Consider the following 22,961-nt stretch of genomic DNA (forward strand, 5'->3'; position numbering starts at 1 on the left):
AACCGACATCCGGCCACAGACAGCAGAAGAGCCCAGTGGCTCTGAGGGATCAGAGGCCTGCGGCTCTATGCACTCCTGGTGCAGTGACCCTGTGGCCACTAAACAGAACTGATTCCACCTGAAAGAAATGCACCTCGGTGCCAGCGGTCCTGCAGTGGCCATATTTCAAGGTCATGCATTGGGTTTTGCACATTAAATGCTTTGTGATGCATCGAGAGGGGCAGTGCACATCCTGCCCAAGACGTTCAGACATGACGGGTGATGTAGGGGCTGATGGATAAGGACAGAGACTGAAGAAAGATGAGCTGTGGTGAGGAGAGACTTCAGACTAAAAGATGTTTAGAGGGTGTGAAGTGTATGAATTATGGACTGAGAGGCTGACATGGTTAGAACAGCCTCGATAATCAGCTTGGGGTGGAAAGGGATTGACCCATATTTTGTTAAGATTTGGGACATTTTTTTAAGACCAGAAACTTAGTTTGTGTCCCACACATATGTATGACTGTTATCTAGGTTTCCTCTAAAACACACTCTTCTTATTTGGCCTTTATATAATTTTTCTTTTATGTTATTTTTAACCCTTTTCTTTAAATATTTAACATTTTCTTTAATTTTTAAAAATGTCTTTAGAATTTTAGAACTCCAACTAAAAACACTAAATTCCTGAATGTTCTCTAAAACATCTTATATAATAAAATGCTTATTAACAGTATTGTCCCAATATTATATAAATCAAAGTTAATATGCACAGATGAAGAAAATATTATTATTATTACTACATTTTAATTGGTTTGCTTAATTCAGTGATAAATTAGTCTATACAAATAATTTCCTTCACCTGTACATGTTGCTGCTTGTACATGTTGCTGCTTGTCACACACACACACACACACACACACACACACACACACACACACACACACACACAGGTAAAATGCTAAATTAAGCCTGCTTCAACTGAAAAAAAACAAAACGTGGACTTCTACTGTTTTGCATATATAATAAGCATGTAATGTATAATAAGCATGTAATTAGTTGAGGCAAATTGTGAAAGTGACACAACACAGCTTCTGCTTTCTAACCTCTGTGAAAAAAGTGCAGCCTCTGGCAGGTTACAGCGGCTCAGTCCGGTTTGGTTTCAGCTTCTGACAGGAAAGCTTCTCTTTGCCGCTTGTCCTGTCAACTGCTTCCAACCCCCCCCCCCCCCCACACTATTTACGTCTATTTAGTTACATAATTTCGCTTAATCTAAAACTGTTTTACCGTGTAGTATCAGGAAATCAATCAGACACCACCAAGTTTATATGATATAGGACTTGATAGGATATAATTAAATGCAGGACATTTACTTTATGTAAAGATGAAACCTATTGCTAAATTTCTAAGAATTTTCAGTAGGTGGTGTCCACTATGTTTTTTGGTACAAGATGAATCTCCTACCAACAGACTGATCCGGTGTGTGTTCTTCTACCAACAGACTAAACACTCTTTCTTTATGACAGGCATGCCGGAAAACGACCTGTTATCTTATATCGCCATCTACTGGTTGTGTTTGTGATTACAGCTTAAACTGAAAACCAATGATGAGGCAGTGTAAATTGGGGCAACTGTATGCATCCAGATTTAAGAACTCAAGGCGTCTAAACGGTTAACACCTCTTAACAAATCTGTATTGTTACAGCTGCTGTACTCACAGTAAGGCTATTATGTAATCACGTGGGACAGCTCAGTCACCTTTGAATATCTTTATTTAACCCAGTATTGCAGGCTGTTTCATCACTTTGTATTACATGTTTGAAAAGGATACTAACTGTAATTTTCTGTGGCATAATACTGTGCCTTTTTTGTAGTTTAAAAGTCACTAAATGATGAAATTAAAGGAAATGGGAGAAGTAATCTCTCTGGAGAGTACACAAACCAATGCTTTGTGTGAACCATTCTATTACTAACCTGGCCAGTTTCTACTCCAACCCACAGAGGACAGCGTCTCTGGCCGTTAGCCTGCTCATTCGCTCTTCTGCAGTCCGAGCCAGTGCCGCAGAGCTGTACAAATCGAGGCTTCTGCACTAATCCACTAGTCATGGTCACGTGGTCTGTGCACGATCAAAGACCTGCCTCTCTCTTAGAATGCCACACTGTTCCTGCTGAGTCATTCACACAAAAAAGAGGCTTTTAAACCAGTGTAGTAACACATTAATTATTTACTTATTTACATATGTACTGAATGCAGCGTGTCAGACAGAGGGCTGTGAGTAACACATTTATACTGCACCTACACCACCTGCATGAAGTACAAATGTTTTGACTTCCTTGTTGCACTGAACGCTTCTATTCTGTGCATGTGAAGTGTCTAAGGCTTCTTCTGCCAGTGCTGTGAAAGGATTCAGAGCAGCATTCACTGATTAGTCAGGTCTGTTTAAAACTCCTCCTGGTCTGATGTCATAATGGTAACACCTCCAGCTGTTGCTCTGTAACACCAGACTGCTGATCATTTCAGTGGAGTGTTACCAATATTACAGGATCTGCAAGAAGGAACATGGACTAACTGGACACTGGCTTTACATATTTGATCAGTTAGTGTACCACATAAAATAGTTACACAAAGCATTTAAATATTGATTTTCATAGAAATGTCATTTTAATGAATATTTAATATTCATGTTTCAGAAATTTTATTCAGCTGAACAGAAGGGAACAGCCAGTAGATGGAGACATGGTTTAAGGTATAAGAAAAAGCCCATCTCTCTCTCTCTCTCTCTCTCTCTCTCTCTCACACACACACACACACACAAACCCCTGCGCTGCTCTCACACACACACAAACCAACAATGTGGATCATTTGAACTAATTCAATATTATTTTATTTGTATCAAATTTGACAATTTGCTGTATTGATATGTATGTGACCACACTCTAGTGTGTGAGGATACTGTACCAACTCTATTCCCAAGTCCTCTACCTGTACATGGACTACCTTATAAGAGATTACAGGTGAGATATGTTAATACTCAGGCTGAGTCTGTGTGGTTGAGACGTATGTGAAAGACCAAGATGTGTCTGTCATGCAGTGGCTCCCTGGGTGTGTGAGAGATCTTGGGCATTGGAGCTGCGAGTGTTGTTTGGGCCTTTGGGAACTATGCCAGTTATGGACCAAGCAGTAGGGCTTCGAGGTTATTGCTAATTTTGATTCTGCCGTCCACCTCCTGGCTGCAGTCTGGGCCTCTGAGCAGATCCAGCACTCCTGCCCTCAGTTCTGGGGAGGCGTTCTTACTGAAGTTCTGCACTTCAGTCAGGTTATCCAACAACAACTCTCCTTTCTTGTCGCCAGGCGTGAAACAGTTGGTGATGTCTATGTAGGAGGGCAGGCAGAACGTCTGGTAGGGGATCCCTCTGGAGTCCAGGAAGGTCTTGATGTCTTTGGCTGTAAGATACTGGTTCATGCCATTTTTGCAAAACTGGTCCCCGTATGTATCCCACAGCTTTGTCCAAACACCTTCACCTGCAGGGGGTGCAGTAAGGTAGCAAGGTTCTTACCACATCAGCTGGTGACATCTACTCTTGCTACCTCTACTTTCTTTCCTAAAGCACATACTTTCCCAGATGCAGTCCTGTGGACACACTGCCAGGGACTCGGGATTTCTCTGCTCTGATTAATAACCAAGCAGTATTAATGAGGCTGATGTGTTCCCAGGACTGCAGGTGAGATGGACGCTACTCTACCCATTAACCCTGTCTGGGAGTAGTGCCCCTCCCAGTGCAAGCAAGGATCAGACAAACTCATATCATGGCAATGGCATCTTAGCAACATGGTGGCACATGACCAAAAACAGCAAGTGATGAAACGAATACAGATATTGAACATAGAGTAAAAATCTTTCAGCACCAACAAGCAAATGTAAGGAAATTGTATTCAGTTCTTCTTTAATAGTGAAAAAGCAAAATTTTTTGATTTGAATAATAATCCTATAAGAATGCAGTGGCATTGAGTCAATCATTTCCTGGTGGAGCTGCTTTAAACACGGCTGACTGCGTACCCGAGAGCACGATGAGGAGGAGTTTGCCGTTCTTCCTCAATAAACTTCTGAAGAACAAAAGTGTGGCCTCTGGATCCTCCACGTAGTACAACATCTGTGGGACACAGCAGATTAAGGGCTGTGATCTCATTGTAAACCAAATAATCTCAGTGGATTAAGAGAGTTAAGGTGACTGAAACATTAATGAACAGTGGCCATATTAAAACCACAGGGGGCATTACTCCACAGCTGATGTAAGAACCTGTATCATGTGGATGAAATCCATCTTCTTCTCAGGGTTCCTCTCTTTCCAGTCCTTCTCAAACTCAGACGTTTTCATGTTATTCCACGTAAAGGTAACGTGATCAAGGTCTGGAGTCTTCGCCACTAAATCTAAAATAGAATATAATAATTATTATTCTATTGAGATGTTGTAAGTCAGTACATTCCTAGTATCTTATGTGTCTGCTATATTCCAGTATAGTCCACTGATGTACTGTAGGAATAATCTTGCTGCCAATCTGGTTTTGAGTGTTCCATGTTACTCTCATTGTGCTTTTGATTAACTGATGTACACAATGCGCTTCACAGTAGTTTGTTGTAGGATGGATTTCATATTAATAATTGTTCAATTTTGTCTTCATTTTCACATTAATGCAAACAGAGAAGCTTTTTTTGTTACTGTAAACTTGTGAACATGATTATACAATATAATAAAAAATGCTTATTTGGTGAACTGAATGTCACATTAATTTGGTGGGAGCAAGAACAGAGTGAAGATGATCAAAAATGCTGCAGTGTGAGTCAGTACCCTTATATTTCTGAAGCATATCACTGCTGGGTTCCACCACCTCATTATCCACTTTTGCTCCTGGGTGCTGTAACTGGAGCTGGCGAAGGATCTCCAAGTCGAGCTCACCTGGAAATGATATGAGGTGTGTTACGTACCATCAGAATGTGCATAACACAGGTATAAGGGCTGTTATAATGCAGGTATGAAGAGTTGTACCTGAACCACTTCCCACTCCCATCACGTTGAGGGCAGTTTTCCCTTCTCTGATACTGCAGTAAGGGGGAGGGGGGGCAATAAAGAATTCACAAGCAAAATTATCAAAGGACTGTTAAATCCAGTAAGATAATAGTTTGCATTATGTGATTTTATAACAGAAATACCTGGACAGTACGTTTTGGAGAGGTGCCTGAATGAAAGCCGTCATACACTGGTGTTCAAAGGAGCTGTCCAGATACTGCTGAAATGACTTCATATACTCAGGATACTTGTCGGCCAAGCTGGGAAGTGAAGTTGCCATCTTTCTAAAACACAAGAACACACGAAGGTCTTGTGCATATGTATCTTTAATGCTCTCCTGCCAAATACACAGAGCGGGAAGCTTTTTGCAAGCAAGCTGGTAAAAAAAAGTAATTAATTAAAAAAAAAAAAAAAAAAGCCAGCATGCGCTTGCTCCTCAGATTTTTGAAGATCCGTTTTTCTTTTTAAAACCAGTTTGAGTCTGATAATTCAGTTGTGTAAGAACCATAATTGGGTAGATGATCTCCTTTATAGTCATGGGAACTCAGCAGGTGTTCCTTCCGTGTGCCAGTATCCGTACAAACCCAGGCGCCGTGCATTCTCGTTAAAGGCATTATAGTGGTCGCAATGCAACATTTCTGTCCCTCCCAGCCTCCATGGTCCGTGTTTTCCCTGTCTTGCGTATTGTAGTTCCATGCCGTAGTTTCGTTTTCTCCGCCCCTCGTTTGATTGCTCACACCTGTCCCTCGTTTCTACCTTGTTAAGTTCATATATTTAAACCGTGTCTGATGCCCAGTTTTTGCTGTTCACTGTGTTTGAATGTATTAGAAAGCCCGCCTGTTTTTCGAAGCGTGTTTGTTAGTGGTGTGTTATTTCCTAGTTTCTGTTGTAGCCTGCTTCCCGTTTGCCTTCGTGTACTTGTGTTTTTGGTTCATCATGTATCCCGTTATCTCCGTGTTGGTAAAGTGACACTGGACTACTCTAACGACTACGACTCTGGATTTGCCCCTAATATATCTCGCTCTTCTCGGCACCCACGTCCGCCTCCTTACCGCTCACCGTTAGTTAGTAACCCGAACCGGTATTACAAAAGTAAAGTTGTTAACCAGAAATCTTTAGCATGCGCTGAATTTCAACACTTTAATTTTTTTTTTAACCATTTTTTCTTACTCATTTAAAATTTCTATTTTTTTTAGTTTTATTTATCTGTGTAACAACTCTTACATGATTCACTTTGAATTACCACTGTTTGAAAAGCGCTATATCATTGCCTTTCCTTGCAATAGATAACATATTAAGCATATAAAAAAGACAAACATTATGCAATAATTTATTGCAGCACAACCCATGACCACTTGCATTCAGCTGACACTTTTATCCAAAGCAACTTACAATTCTGACTGACCACAACTTGAGTACTTGAGGGTGAAGGGTCTTCCTCAGGGCCCAACAGGGGTAAGCTGGCAGTGGCAGGACTTGAACTCGCAACATTCTGATTACTAGTCTGGTACCTTAACCACTGAGACACCACTGCTCATACTCACAATGATCCACGTTTTTATGTAATGACACCACTGTGTGAACACAGCGAGACTAGTGCAAGTACTAGATATTTACAGTGTGGCTATCGTGATTCAAAGTGATTTTCTAGGTGATGAGAGAGATAAAGTAGTAATAAAGTTATCAGAGTAATAAAGGTATCTGTGTGGAATAGAAAAACGCAAAAAGGGGTGTTTTTCATTCAGGAAAGAGTGCTCTGATTGCGTTCCCGGCTTATCCCTCAGCGGAGTCCCGAGTCCTGGCCAGCCTACCATTCCTTCCACAATGGTGCTTCTGGTTCCATCTTGTTAACTATTGTATAAAGTGTCCCCTTTCCCCTTTGTCAGTCATACCTTGTTGACCCAGTGTTCACTTGTGAGCGCGATCCTTCTCGTCTAGATGGATGTTGTTATTTTTCTGTTTATATTGTTTGTCTTACATTAGTTTTGATTAAGCATCTTTTGGTTTTCAAACTCGACTCGTCACAATCCCCCCCTCCCCTGCATCTGTTTGGTAGGTCACTCTCTTCTCTTTCTCGAGTGACATAGTCGGTTGCGTTGGCCTTTAATATGCCACCTTTGTGCGCCACATTCTGTGGGTAGAATCGATCGTTTTAGAAGAGAGCTGGGTTTCTCAAGCACCTTAACACAAATATCATCTTTAATTGGTGGGGCAAGTATCACACTGAACACACACACACACATTCTCATTCAAGATTATCTTAAATCTACTGTTTTTTTTGTTTTTTTTTAGAACTGCTCTGACTGAATGCAAAATGCCTCTTAAAATTTTAACAGCCTAACATAACTAGTAAAAACTTACCCTTGTCTCTTGTGTGGGATGAGTGGTTGCAGATTTAGAAACACCTGTCTTTATATCTTTGTCATATAGCGAAGGTTACTGCTGCAGGCCCCAGCAGGCTACGTGTCACAGGTCTATGCAAATCTTCAATGCTGGAATGTAGCTGCTTTTAAACATCTGAGCAGTGTACAGCTGGAGACTTCCTTACACACGCCCATAGTTAAAGAATTCCAACCACAAGGCAAATCTCTAAATGAAAGTGACTAGAGAACAATGCAACTGTGTCTAGCATGAACAAGTCCAGATCACCAGCAACCAAAGCTTGATTGATTAATGGGTTCAGAGTGCTGACAGTTATGTTATGGAATACAGACTCCACCACAACCCAGTCCTCAGGGCGTCTCAGGAGTTCACACTAAGAATGCGTCTCAGCTCTCAGCACACCTGAACCATTAAGAACACTGAATACCTGCTTCAGGTATGCTTTATGCTAGGACAGAGCACACATGCTGGAGGGCTCTGAAAAACTTACTTGAGTGCTGGTCAAAATAAAAGTAGAGGCAAAAGCACTCAATGATGGCTGGATGTGCTAAAACTGATCATCTACACGGTCACAAGCAGTGCATTTAACTCTGTACAGGAGTCAAAGGGTTAAGTACATATGCTTCAAACTAGTCTTTCACGGTTAGGTTTTATATGGCTTTATTCCATGTACAATTTACTAAGTCAATTTACTACATACACTGACAACTATATCAGATCCATTTAGCACAGAAGTACATCAGATCCACTTACCATATAGATAAATTATATCAGATCCACTTACAATTAATGCATTATTGCATCAGATGCACTTACCCTACATATCACCCCCCCCTCCCCCCCACCCCACCCGCCGGTTCATTCATTATTCATCTGATGTTGACCAGATCTTTTTTGGTGAACTATTCTGAAAATTCTAAAACTAAAAAAAGTTTAAAACGGTGTTTGATACACTCATTCCAGCACCACACCCAGTACTGATATGCCAGTGCTGAGAGTGGTCCACCAGCCAAATAATATCTTAACAGCACTCATGTAGAGGTGATCAAATTATGCAGAGAAACAGACACACTACAATCTGCTGGATGTGAGTGCATCAGTAGACGATTTTGAAACATTTCTTCCTTTAGAACATACATTAGCAACTTAAACTATCAGCTATTTAACCTTTTTTGTTGTCATGCATTGTTTCATTGTTTTACAGTCCATATCAGGAAAAAACAAAATTGCCACAGAAGTGTGCAGATGAATGCAAAACTTCCAAGAAAAAGATCTTAGGATTGTGATGTTTGTCTGTCTATCTGTTATCTTGATTCCTTGTTAGTCTGTTTATTATTTAAATGACACATGACAGTGTCACAATATCTCATTTATTTTGTGGTATTTATGGATTGAACACTTTATTTAAACAAACGTAGTAAAAATACAATTATAGTAAAAGTACAATAAGAATCAAATAGGAATTCTAATGGAAATATCAAAATTGACATCTATAAATCAAATAGAATTCTTAGAGTTTAAATAATTTTCGTATTGTATTGCCAAAATAATTCTTTTAATTCTTATAGGATATCAATAGGATTCATATAAGATGTCAAGTGAGATTCCTATAAGATATCCAACAGGAAGCCTATAAATTTGATTCCAATAAGATTCATTTAGACCTTCAAGTCAGTTTCAAGCGAAATTCAGTTCAAACAGACTGATATGAGAGTCCAAGGCTTCTCCTGCCAGTGCTGTGAAAGGATTCACTGATTAGTCAGGTCTGTTTAAAACTCCTCCTGGTCTGATGTCATAATGGTAACACCTCCAGCTGTTGCTCTGTAACACCAGACTGCTGACCATTTCAGTGGAGTGTTACCAATATTACAGGATCTGCAAGAAGGAACATGGACTAACTGGACACTGACTTTACATATTTGATCAGTTAGTGTAGCACATAAAATAGTTAAACAAAGCATTTAAATATTGATTTTCATAGACATGTCATTTGAATGAATATTTAATATTCATGTCTCAAGAATTTTATTCAGCTGAACAGAAGGGAACAGCCAGTAGATGGAGACATGGCATGAAGGTGAAGGAAGCGCTCTGTCTGTCTGTCTGTGTCTGTCTGTCTGTCTATATATATTTGTTTTCTTTTGTGATTTTTAAAAATTCTGCTTTATATGACATTTGTACTTCTATAATTTTCTGAATGTTTTTGTAACTCTTTGGTGCCATGGTGTCATCAAGGCCTCATCCACCCCTCTCCCCATCTATCCTCCTCCCTCCCTCACTGTTCAGCAAACACACCACAAATGCTAAAATCAGAAGCTGGCGGATCTCTGCCTTGTTTAGTCTTTGGTTAGATCAATGGTTTTCAATCAATAGATAACATCTATCCACTTATCATCTTGTTATATGTGTTTGCTCACCCTGCCCGACTGTTTGACTGTATGCTGGTTTGAGGTTCCTGTTTCTGTTGGCTAGATATTTGAGATGTTGTAGTTTGGTGAACCTTCGTTGGTGCCAGGATGTTTTCTTGGCATGATGTCTGTATGACTCATGCTAGTACTAGCACAGTCGCTTACAGTTTATGTCTATATTGTCTCATTTGAACAGCCAACAGGAAAACTCCCTGATTTGTGCAGAACACACTGCTCTGAGTACAGGCGATGGTACAGAACACACTGCTCTGAGTACAGGCGATGGTGCAGAACACACTGTTCTGACTACAGGCGATGGTGCAGAACACACCGCTCTGACTACAGGCGATGGTACAGAACACACCGCTCTGAGTACAGGCGATGGTACAGAACACACCGCTCTGAGTACAGGCGATGGTACAGAACACACCGCTCTGAGTACAGGTGATGGTGCAGAACACACTGCTCTGAGCATGGAAACCCTGGGCTGAGACAAAAGCATATAATTCAGTTTATTTAAACTGTTTTGTGCCAACACCACTGCTTCGGTGTACTAGCCCTTACTGCTCTATAGCTGTTTATAATTTTGTTCTTTGGACTTAACTACATTTAACCTGGAAACTAGCAACTTTCATTAGAGATTGAAAACTAATTTATCATCCTAAACTACATCCAAAGAACTACCAAAAATATAAGTAACATTTTGCTTTTCCATCATGGTTTCTGTTTTCCTTCAGTGCACTGAGTGCAACATGTTTGGTTATTCTTCCTCTGTTGCTAGCGATAGTTTTGTTTGTGAAAAGTGTCAATTAATTACTAGACTGACGGAGAAGATTTTAGCACTAGAAGTGCGCATCCAGACCTTACAAAGTGTTAGACCTATCGAGGAACTAGAAGTCCAAGCTCTGGATGCATTAGGGGAAGTTAGCAAGCCCTCAACTCCAGCACTACAGCCCTTGCAGTGAGGCGAATGGGCCACGTTACGGAAAACTAGACAAGCTTTGCCTCGCCCATGGGAGCACTACACATCCCCAATTCGTGTGTCAAACAGGTTTGTCCCACTCAGCGAGGTACCCTTTGAGAAGCCCACTGAAAGAGCTCTGGTTATAGGGGAGTCTATTTTGGGACACATGAAATTAGCTAGGCATTTAGGGATGCCAGCAGCAGTCGTTAGCTGTATACCAGGGGCCAGGGTGCCGGAAATTGCAGGTAATCTTAAGGTTTTAGGCAAGCATAGGTTCTCTAAAATAGTTATTCACATAGGAGCTAATGATATATGCCTTCGTCAGTCAGAGATTATTAAAAATAATATAAATGGGGTGTGTCAATTGAGGGCAAGCCTGGCCTTTTAGGGTGGGATGGTATCCATACTACTAGCGTAAAGGACGTCAGATGCTGGATGTTAAGGAACTTTCTCTCACAGAGGTGCTTCTATTAGACCCAGAGACAGCTAGGTCCTCACTCTCTAATTACTGAATGAACCCCAGTGGTATCACAGTCAAATCTTCCCCAACAGTTAAAGATCTTGGAGTTATTATGGATCCCAGTCTCTCGTTCGAAGCTCATGTAAATAATATTTCTAGGATCGCCTTTCTCTAGCTTAGGAACATTTCAAAGACCAGGTACATGCTCTCCTCACATGATGCAGAAATCTAGTCCATGCATTTATTACTTCAAGATTGGACTATTGTAATGCCTTACTATCAGCCTGTACTAATAAGTGCCTAAACAAGCTCTAGCTAGTCCAAAATTCAGCAGCCAGAGTGCTTACTAGAACAAGAAAATTTGATCATATCATTCCTATCTTAGCTACTTTACATTGGCTCCCAGTAAAATTTCATATTGATTATAAAATACTTATAATAACCCTCAAAGTACTGAAGGTTCTTGACCCAAAGTACCTTAGAGGACTCTTAGAACATTACGATCCACCTCAGATCTGCTTAGATCAAATAGTGCAGCTCTTTACTAGTACCAAGAATAAGAAAATCTAACGCAGGGGGCAGAACCTTTTCCTATAAAGCTCCCACACTATGGAATAACCTTCCTGTAAATGTTCGAGATTCAGACACAAAATATTTAAGGCTAGGCTGAAACCTATCTATAGTCAGGCATTTTATTAACTACTTCCCATCTTAGGTAAAGGTGTTGATCCGGGGGTACATGGGCATTGAGAGTTATGGTAAACTGGGATGTTATGATGCTGTCACTTCACCTCTCTTTTGTCACTCAAGTTTGTTGACTGAGAGTGGTGAAGTGCTGATGTGCCAGGTACCCCTCATGCCTGTCATAGTACCACAACCTGCACCCTTACCTGTGATGCACATAAGTAAAACACATAAACCTGTTCAACCAGTCAACATACCTGGCCCAACAAACATCCCAGCTGGAGTACCAATTCAAGTTTATGTACATACATGTAGAGGTTGATCGGGGGAGGGGGCAATATATAGCAGAGGAGGACCAGGACCAGGACTTCAGTGCTGGGGAAGTATGGCCATAAACAGGCAGACTGCCAAAGGCAAAGCTATAGACTTACCCAGCCATCACAACAGTCCTATGAACAGCAGCCAGCCCAACAACAACAATCCTACCCTCCACCCCAACAATGGCAAATGCCACTATGGAAAGGTATGCCTAGAAAATGTCACTAATTCACTACCAGCTGACATAAATACCTGCCAACAGCCAACTGTTACATGGGCATCAGTTGAACAAGAACCTACCATCTTGGTTGGGTTAGGACCTCATACCCTACATTTCATGGTAAACATAGGTGCTTAGTCTTAGTCTTGCACAAACAAGCTTACACCAACTGTGGCATTATCATCCAAATTCATACGAACCACCACCCCACCTGAAGACATCTTCAAACAGTTGCACTGAACCACAAGTACTGGTAGTAGAAGATCAAACAGTGATGGCACCTTTCTTGTATGCACCCCAGGGTATGGGCTATACCACATCTCTCCACTAACATTTTTCTGCATGTACCCTTTTTGCATAGCCCCTTGAAATGATGTCCTGCATGAAGACCTTGTAGTCATCTTGGAACTCCAGATTCTTAATAACTTTCCTTTCAAGGTTAATGGCTCTCTGTTCTGCTGGACTGCAAGAAGGCAGAACTGAACTGTTGTGTTATCAACTCCTTTATGCTTACCATAGATATCCTGTTTGCAGTGAAACTGCAATCCTTCCTCGGTGTACTCAAGTTCATCTTCTCTTATGATGGGATCATTAACAAGCCATCCAATCGCAGTTCTGATCATGTACAGTCCATCACCTTTGCTATTGACGATTTTCCATATGATCAATATCCTTATGAGCTTTGGCACCAATCAGCAGGCCAGTACCAGTCTAGATACAAGGAAGATGTAGCTGGTCTAGTTATGTCTTAATTCTGCAGAGCTCTCTGATGAGGAATATTTTCCTCCTTGACAGCAATTTGTGGCTGTGAAAATACTGAAGGGTGATCAATATAGTTTTCCCCTTTAAGTCCACTGACCTCCACATCTGCTAGGATGTGACTATGCACTGGCCTTTCCTGCCCTTAAGGTTCAGCATTCCCAGCACTTTCTCAGTAGAAAATAGCTCAGTAGCTACCAGGGTCAATGTAGACATATGTTTCCACTATGCGTGTACTTTTTGTCTTGTGGAAATCTGCTATTACGTTATGATTTAGATGACTTTATGTAGGGCTTAGAACAAGTGCCAACTGAACTGTGGGTCACTGGTTTAATTCTAGTTTTGTTTTTTACACAGATGGTATCTGAGTCTCATAAACCTAGAGCTTTTGGCTTTTTTAGCTACTTTGTAGCTTACGTTGTGCTAGATTTAGAAAATGCCAAACACAACTAACCTGTTTTGACATAAAGTTAGTAACAGGTGCAGTGTCAGAAACACGTATGCAGATATGTTTGGTATAAAGCTTGTTTTGTGCTAAGTCGTAACAGTCCCAGTTCTTTAGCATACTTATTGCTAACACTGTATGCTAGTGTTAGCAATAAGTATGCTATAGTCACGAAACGTGACTATAGATAACTTGGACTCAAAAGACGACTCACAAAATTGTTATCAAGATTGCTAAGATAAAAATATTTCAAACATCAGTTTTAAAAAGTTGAATAATAATCAAATCTTCAAAAATCGGATCCACGCGCGTATAACTACCGGTTTTACCAGCCTGCTTGTAATCACGCGCGTGTGCCGTGTATCCGTGAGGTGGTGCATATCCGAAGATATTTCGTTTTTATTTTTGCTCTGTAGGCCAAAGCATTTCAGGAATATTTGGACAGCTTCACCGATCATCAGAGCGTGAAGGCTTTCGTTAATGCTCCCCTCCCTGACATACTGACCAGGTACGCGCTTTTGTGTGATAATGTATGCACAGGTACATATGTCCTGTCATACAGTGTTAAAATGTGCAAACTGTTAACCTACTGGAGTTAGCAGTGTCATATAATAATGGTTGTTAAATTAATCTTAAACGTCTCTCTCGCGCGCGCCATATTGAAGACGGGAAAGCTGCTCTCAATGTGATGAGGGTTGGAAGGGCTTCCAGTATAACTCTTCATAACTGCATAATAACAGTCCTTATACCTGTGTTATTAAAATTCCGATAGCATGCTGCACACCTGACAACTCCGAAAATTAAAGTTAACTCCTAAAGTTAAAGTTAACTCTAAATGTACTGTTAGGTGCAGGCATACACAACCAAAAGGATCAGATTAGTCAGGTCTTCAGTATTAATCTATCTACAGTAGACCATCTGAGATGACTGGTTCTACCAGAACCAGTATAAAACTGACAAATTAGCACAAGGTATTTGCAAGATTATTGTTGAAATGTTTTGATTTCTTGCTATAAAAGATCAGCTGTCATCCAATCTAGTTTTATTGCAAAACATTATAAATTTTTTTTGGGTGATGCTGAAAACTAATTTGATCCTAATGTAATATTTGTTTTTGTTTCATCACTTTCTGTTTTATGCATCTTGGCCACCGGGTATTGCTGAGGTGAAGGTTATTCTACTGGGTGCCAAAAACAGATCACAGAATTTTAAAAGTATCTTGTTGCCTTATAATAGGGAGATTATGCCAGATGGTCCTAAGTGACCACATGGTGTCAGCTGCCATCAGCACTTAATGGGTCACTCACACTGTCTCTTTTGTCACAGTGCTTGCTATGATGATCTCTGTTCCTCAACGTAATGTTTTCATGATTTTTCTCAGGTAAAGGGACATCGTAAGCACTTTCATGTCCTGTGATGTGTTTAAAAAAATTATCTTGCAGCAAAACTAAAATTTGGAACTAATGCAATTAGTGAAATTTGTGAAAGTGAAATTTCCCTAATAGGATTTTAATGGGTTTATAACCTGTTATTCTAGTTGAATTAACATCACTATTTAGGAACCAGATAATTAACTCATTAATTTATTTAATTTATGCAAAGTATTAAAAACAAGTTGTAGCATTAAAATAATTTTGTATTTATTATTTATTTAAAATTTATTAGTGAGCAAAAATGTGTTTATATTGTGACCACATCGTCTCAGTGGAAAGCAGTAGAAACCTTTCCATATATAATTTGCCATACATTTGCCATCTAACAAATCTGCAATAGAACGTTCACAAATTCCTCTACATTTAAGGGTCATAACTACACTCAGCTCTTATAAGTTAACCTTTCCATGAAATATTCCACTTCAAGTACTTTGAATTCTTTAGAAACGTAAAACTCATCATTACGTTTAAAATTTTAAAAATAAAAATTATATCCTCATCAAAACATTCTTTTCTAAACATTGTTTTGTTCCTATGTCAAACATGCTGGTCATTCTATAGAATATAATAATTGGAGGAGAACTTAAATATCAGTTTCTAGCAATCCAGGTCTTGCTTATGAAAATTACCAATTTTCAAAGGTAGTTTGCGGTATTAAAAAATCACAGGAGAGTAAAAATCGTAACCCACTACATTACTGAAACTTACAAGCAAGCTGGTAAAACTGATATAAGCGGCATGCATGTGGCACCATGAATTTTTTATTTTTTTAATGTGATTTGAATTTTATCATCAATTTGACTCTGACAATTCAGTTGTGAAAACAAAACTGTGTGACTCATCTTTGAATTCAGTCAAATCTTATGAGCTCAGAAGGTGTTTAGTATCCATAGTAAATCAGCTGACAACAAAGCTAACATGCGACCATGTTTTTTCTTGTTATCAGGTTTCTCAGTTAAAAATGATTGCTCTTCAGGGAAGAGCACTGAACACTTCAGTAGCAGTAGACACGGCTTTGGACTTTTATAATGAAAGAAGTACCCTTTAGGAGTTGGGGGGGGGGGGGGGGTCGTCTGTGGGCAGTGTATTGAGTACAGCAGCTAAAACACAGCCTTGAATTAAGGCATGTGGCACTAACAACTGTTTTGGTCAAAAGAAGCTAGCCACAGGCCAAATTACATGCGGTTGACAAGACTAAGTTAGATTCAAATGATGTTTTGTGTAAATATACCACTGAGTACATTGGCTCGGTGCAGGCAAAAGATGAAGTGGTACCTCAGATTACGATCCAGCACAACGTGCAACTAGATGCAGGTGTCACAGGTGACAGAGCAAGCTGAGGCTTGCTCTCAAAGCTCCCTTACTTCAGAGCAACACTACGCTGAAGCTATATTTAGGTTAGCTTGTGCCCCTCCTCTGAGTGTGGACGGTGCACAAACTGGAGTTTGAGGTAGCCAAAACTAACTCTTGGGCCTTGCTGAGTTCACAGTCCTGGCTGGTTTGAATGCTTTGTCCCTTGCTACCACAGGTTCCAACACTGGCTCATCTCCCGTGGAGACGCTCCTGGCTATGTACTACAATGTTTTCTATCGGCCCCTGCAAAGCCAAATGCAATGTGCCCCTAGGAATCTGCCAGTGACCATGAAGACTGCAGTCAGAATGCAGTCTGATCATTATCAGGCCAAATACCAAAGGTGACATCCACTGACACTTCTGTTAAGAAACCAGACAAGCTGCAGAAATGCACTGATCTGAAACATCTCAATCACCTCTTTGTTTTCTTTGTGTCCAAATAGCCAGTCAGGTTCTTCGCCACTTGTGCAACATTATGCTACTTTTGATCATGTGCTGTTAATAATGTTCCCCAAGCCAAAGCCCTCACACTGGTAGATGCCAGGAATGCATCATACGATCACCTTCTGGATGCCTTGGGGTAGGATGAAGTGACTCAAGCACCCTTTAGGCACCTCCACCACCCCAGAGGGACACCAGAGGAAGCAGAATTAGCTACTCATGGGCCTCAGTGGTGTAGAGCCCACTGCAAATGACATCCTAGTGGTCAGGTGAGGCTATTCAGAGCTGGAAGTGAGCCTTGACTATGACACCAAACTTGCTCGCCTTCATAAACCACTGCAGAGAGCTCAAACTGAGGAGATTGACAGACAAATACATGAAGCTGAGGTATAAGTAATAAAGCACCTCGTTACCTTGCTCCCAGTCCTGCAGCACTATGATGGGGCCAAGCCTGTGGCAACACAGGGTGACGCTAGCAAACACGTTCTCGGATGTTGTCACGCAGGATGGTCAGCCCATCGTGAAACCAATAAGGGTCCTTTCTACATCAGAACAGGATTGTGAGCAAATTGAGTAATGCCAGCAGTTTCCCCATTCACCTGTATGGCCATGCAAAAGTCACAGAAACCGACTGCAAATGGCTGATTTGCTTTTTCAGGAATCCTCTTCTATTCGACAGCGCCCCCCAGAGCACACTCCTGACTCTACAGGAATAGAGCTGGAACAGACACCTGGCACAGAAAGAGGTATGTGGAGCAGGTCTGTGGCATAGCAGCCTTTATCAGCACACCGAGAGCACACTGTCTGTGCCATGGAACCAGAGCAGCACGGCGTGGGGTTTACCCTCTAGTCCCACTATCTCAGCGCCTGCTTAGCGCCAGTGCCCACATGCTACAGCACACACATATAGAACATCTTAAAGCTGATGCTCCAAGTCGCAAAGATGACAAGTCCACTAGCTTGGACATGAGGGAGTTTTGGACATGCAAAGATACGCTTAGTATTCAGAGTGGCATACATTTAAAAGGCCAGACAGTCATTATTCCAAAGTCTCTCAGCCCAGAGATGTTGAACCACATCCATTTCACACTGTAGGAATAAAATTCTTATTGTTAGTTTAAAATCACTGTGTTCGTCTAGAATAAAGTAGTTTTGTTTGTTTCACGTGTGGACTGTCCACAGTCCCCAAATCTGATGATTTCTGCACTCTGCTCTTTCTGCACAACTAACTGCCCTCTCTGATTTCAATCTGAACTTCGTGTCAGAAAATAAGATTCCCATTGTAACAGTAGAATTTGCGATAAGAGGTAGCAGTTCCAATTGCTCCCAACCAGCAGGTTTTTACCAGACCTCTGGCCTTTTCACCCCCCCCCCCCACACACACACACCCACCCACACATCCCCCCCCTCGCATAACTTTCTTTTCCATCACACACGCCTCAAATCCCTTGCCTCTGCTGCTTATCAACTAGAGCGTCTCTTACTATAATTCACTCCGCTGAGCTCACAGAGAGGACAGAAACTTACATAGGCAGACCGGCTAAACTTGTACATTTGAAATACCACACGATTTTTATACAAGGTAGTGACAACTGAGTCATATTGTTGTCTGAAATAACACAGGAAAGGACAAATCCACTATACCATTAGAACCGGTTAGCATTACAGCTATAAATATCATTATCTTATCATAGTATTAGTATCTTACTGCTTATCTTAAGAACTAATATAAAGAATCATAAATTCACGTCATGACTGTTTCAATTATGAACAGGTTAATACTAAATCAACTTTACATGGAAATACTCCTGGAAAAGATTAGCAAACTTTCAATACCAGCTCATGCATCATAGGTTAATAAACATTTAACTCTAGCGACATACACTGGTATTTCACTAGTATGTACTAACTAGACAAACACTGGGTACTCACTTTAGGTCATGTACGCACAACACAAGCGTTTGTAGATAACGGAGGTGTAGCTTGCGCGGGTCTCCTTTAAACTCCACTGCTGTTTACACAGACAGCAAACGCCTTCCTGCTCAGGGCAGAATCGATGGGTTCGGTTTGTCTTAAAGGGGCAGCGTCCCATTGTGCGCAGATTTCCTATAGATATCATGATAATATCGTTATCGTCAATCAATTTGGGCACGATAGTCGTGGAGTGAAAATCTGGTATCGTGACAGCCCTTCTGTGGAAGGGCACTGTGTTCAGTACAGTAGCTCTCTCAATCCACCATGATCCTGCATCGTTAGTTCACACTCTGTAACGGGACTGTTTTTAATTGTTGCCTTCTTAACTTGCGTGTATGCCTGTTTCTGATGCTCCAGCTTTGTCAAAATAGGTTATGTTTTGCTTTCTTTAAAAAAAAAAAATATCTATGATAAAGGCTACATCAAAAATATTCTGTTGTAAAATGTGCACTCTCAGATTTATTAACTATTTGCATAACTGTACAAAAAACGATACATGACACCCCTCATTGCTGGCACAACAGCTCTGTATGTTTATGAGACTATGGTACTAACTGTGCAATGGTATTAAATCCCAACTTTGTGAGCAGATTTCCACAAGGCAATAAAGAGAAGCTTTATTCTCCTATGGACTGAAGGTGAAATGCCACTTGAAAATTAATAACAGTGGGAACTACCCATTGTCAGACCACACGCACCTTTAAAGACGCAGCAAAAGGTGCACACGGCTGCAAGCAAACAGCCACGTTACAGGTTTATGAAGATGGGATGCAAAGTGTAATTCCTGAGAAGGGCTTGGCTGCAACCTTCTTACAACACGTGTAAGTTACTACAAAAATGCATACCACCGTAAGGCACATCTCTCCACTTACCCTGTTCACTGTGCTGCGTCTAAAATTCCCTGACACTGCACGGTTACATACTGTATTCAAGTTACCCGCTTACTGCATTGCCTATTTGATACTGTTGCTCAGTTGCGCTTGGCGTGTATTCTTTTTTCTTCTCACATTTAAACTCGCAAAATACTCCTGTAAAGTCACATAGTGGTGTTTGCTGCTACAGTAGTTTTCTTAACAAAGCTCTTCATTTGCTAAAAGGCTCCGTTTGCACTAGACCTCCCTTTACTGTCGCTGATCTCATATTTTAGTATACATTCCATGTATCTCTTTCGTTTCTGGTATATTTCATCATAAATTAAAACTCATTAATTTACTGCTATATTTAATACATATATAGCATACCAATCTGTCATAAATACAGCTGTGAAATATTGCAATACAAGTTGTAAACAATTTACACTACTGTTATTTATAGGATTGTGATCAACTGTTTACTATCGCGCTGCTAAAACGTGAATGGATTTGTCGTTTTCCTTGGCCAATTTACAATGGATAGATAAAACAAATACCAAGCAGCGTGAGGCGAAGAAAGGCGAGTCTAGACATTCACTTCAGTACCCAAACGATTAATACGGTTCAGGCGCTTCAGGGATCCCATGTGATTCGAGGTGATTTACGATACGCAGAATGTTTCACAGTCAACAATAAACTGTTTGGCAAAGTCTGTTAAGGGTGTGTTGAGCCTGAAATACCTGAAATTCCACCTCTCTTAGGAAAGTATAACCAGTGTCAACATTGACTGCAGTGTGCCTCAAAACATCCAACTGGTTTCAAATGTTGGCCTGCCAGTGTAATCCAGACTGGAAAAGATTAACAAAGGACAAAAACCCCAAAGCATACAAGAGTGCATTCTCAAACTAAAACAATGAAAACAAGCATATTTTACCAGGAGAAAAAAAAAACAATTAAACAAAGTGTGCAATTGAGGTCACTTAATAGCCGATATGCAGATGACCCTGAGTTTAGAGAAATGAAAACTAACAAAACAGACATAACTACTCTAAAAATATAAACTACACAGAAAAAAAAGAAACAAAACATTGTCATTAACTATGAAGTTATTAATACGCATTAAGACGTGCGTAGAAAAACAGAAAAACTGTCATTTTTCAATACAAGAACAGTGACCTCTAAGGCTCTTAAACTACCGGCCCACAGAACACATGTGTGAGACATCTTCACACGGCCCCTTATGTGTTACAAAATTAATGTTAAATCTGGCCCGCAAATTAATTTTATGATTTATTTTAAATTGTAATTCACTATATTTTGGTTCTAGTTCTAAGGAAATCACTTGTGACTTCTGCCAAACACTCCTGAAACTGGGCATCAAGCTGGCTGTAGCTAAGTAAGATAGTACACTTTTGCCAGTTAGCTCACCAGTCATTGCAAAAAAAGTTGATTTTGACAAAATGTCTCTTTTGAAACTCCCAGAACATAAAGGAAAGGTTGACTTGGAGTATAGACAGTTTCAAAGGATGTGAGCAATTGATTATTTCTTTTAGTTTGTTGAGTTTAACATGACTGACACTTGTTTAATATCCAAGGAGATATTAAGGAATGCAATCATATGTTATTACACCACTAAACATGCATATCAAGTATGCTTGGTATGAGGGAAAGACAAGTCGCTCAGCTTCGCAAAGATCTGTCCCTACAGCAGAACTGTTTTTCCAGGGCACAAAGTGATGCAGTAGCTATGTGGTGAACGGGCTCATTGTGAAAGCGTGGAAAGTGGTTACAGAGGCACAATTTCAAAAAAACTGTGCAACTTTATTCCAAAACATAAACCTGACCACAAAAACAGGGTCTGAACAGATTAACAACCCGTCTGATGAGATTTCTGATCAGCTGTGCATTAGAGTGCCTTTTCAATGCCACTTGATGACAGCACAGACATGAACAATAACGCTCAGCTGTTTTTGTCAGGTGAATAAATGACTGATCTGAGGTGACTGAATAACTGCAATCTTTATGCACAGACTACCGCTAATTATGTAATCCCATGTGCTGCATGTTGCCCTGCGATAAACCGGTTGGAATAATGATAAAAAAATGATCTAGTGGTCTAATAGAGACCTGGCACTTGACTGTTGACCCAGACTCCTTGTCCTGCTGGGATAACTGTGTCATGTGTGCCACTCCTTAAAGGTCCAAGGAGATGGGCGGTTTCCTACAGGTATTGCTACTGCATCAGAAAGGAGAGTAGTGAAAAATGGAATAACTTCTGCTGGTTGGCTCTGTATCAGTCCTTTCAGCGCGTTCAGTCCCAGTACTGCTGATGGGAAAAGCTACAGTAGAAGACTGACTAGATTGCTCGTTCCTGCTCAAGGTGACAGTGATGCGATCCCAGCCATTGAAGAGGAGTGTCTCCTCATTCACTGCATCGACTGCCAACTCTTGTTTGTCAACAAAGGGTTCACCAATTGACCTAACAGTGGTGTCTGGGAAGTATTTCAGTTTCCAGCCCCTATCACTTATGCCCACCCGAGCTCCTGTATCCAGCAAGGCATTTGCCGCTAAACCACTTCAATTACATTGTGCAAGTTCTTTTTCACCTATGAATTTGGCTAGACTTGCTCCTGTGGACAGTGAGGCATGGACAGTGAGGGTAGAGCACATACATGCCTTTGCTGGTCATATCACACTTAGCAGTACAGTGCGAGTGCAGTCATGTCATCTTACCCTCTAGCACAGCAGGTAGGACTTCGGGTTATTAATCAGAAGGTTGTGGGTTTGAATGCTTGCACAACTATGCAGACACCTTTCGGCCCTTAACCCTCTCAGCTCCAGGAATGCTGTACAATGGCTGACTCTGGATTCCAAAGGAAAAGCTGAGATAGGCAGACAGAAGTGTTTCATTGTGCTGTAGAGGTGTGTATGTTTATAAGACAAATGCATTCCATTTGACCTAGAATGTCTGTTCTGGCCACATCCTCTGCATTGTGTGTGGACTGCTATCTCTGTGTACTCAATCCTGCCTTATTATTTTTTTTCTGTATCTGCAGAATTTCCAGTCACTGCTTGTCCCCTGGCAGTGACCAGTCTTAGCTTACCTGACACGTAGGCTTCTTTGAGATGCCCCACTGTCTTGTGGGCCTCTTCACCACAGCAGAAACGGTGAGAAACAAAACAAAATCAGATTTGCTCGAGTCATTTGGCACAACTACAGGGTTTC

At 40.8% G+C, this 22,961-nt stretch overlaps 1 protein-coding gene across 3 annotated transcripts; it reads right to left on the minus strand.

Annotated features, from left to right (window-relative positions):
• Positions 1-1,761: 1,761 nt before the first annotated feature.
• Positions 1,762-22,606, minus strand: LOC145657566 (histamine N-methyltransferase-like). 3 transcript variants are annotated; one of them, XM_081713342.1, is made up of 7 exons: positions 22,469-22,606; positions 5,187-5,327; positions 5,023-5,075; positions 4,825-4,932; positions 4,276-4,406; positions 4,035-4,128; positions 1,762-3,499 (listed from the first exon to the last, which is right to left on the minus strand). In XM_081713342.1, exons 2-7 carry the CDS (start codon positions 5,321-5,323, stop codon positions 3,144-3,146), a joined length of 879 nt encoding a protein of 292 aa, XP_081569468.1. In that variant the 5' UTR covers positions 5,324-5,327; positions 22,469-22,606; the 3' UTR covers positions 1,762-3,143. The 3 variants fall into 3 exon arrangements, with proteins under 3 accessions (XP_081569468.1, XP_081569467.1, XP_081569469.1); XM_081713341.1 differs by lacking the exon at positions 22,469-22,606 and adding an exon at positions 18,843-18,982; XM_081713343.1 differs by lacking the exon at positions 22,469-22,606 and adding an exon at positions 17,324-17,452.
• Between the last annotated feature and the right edge of the window lie 355 nt (positions 22,607-22,961).

This window comes from Electrophorus electricus, chromosome 4 (assembly GCF_041902795.1).
Source record: "Electrophorus electricus isolate QZ-2024a chromosome 4, ASM4190279v1, whole genome shotgun sequence".
Lineage (NCBI taxonomy): Eukaryota > Metazoa > Chordata > Actinopteri > Gymnotiformes > Gymnotidae > Electrophorus > Electrophorus electricus.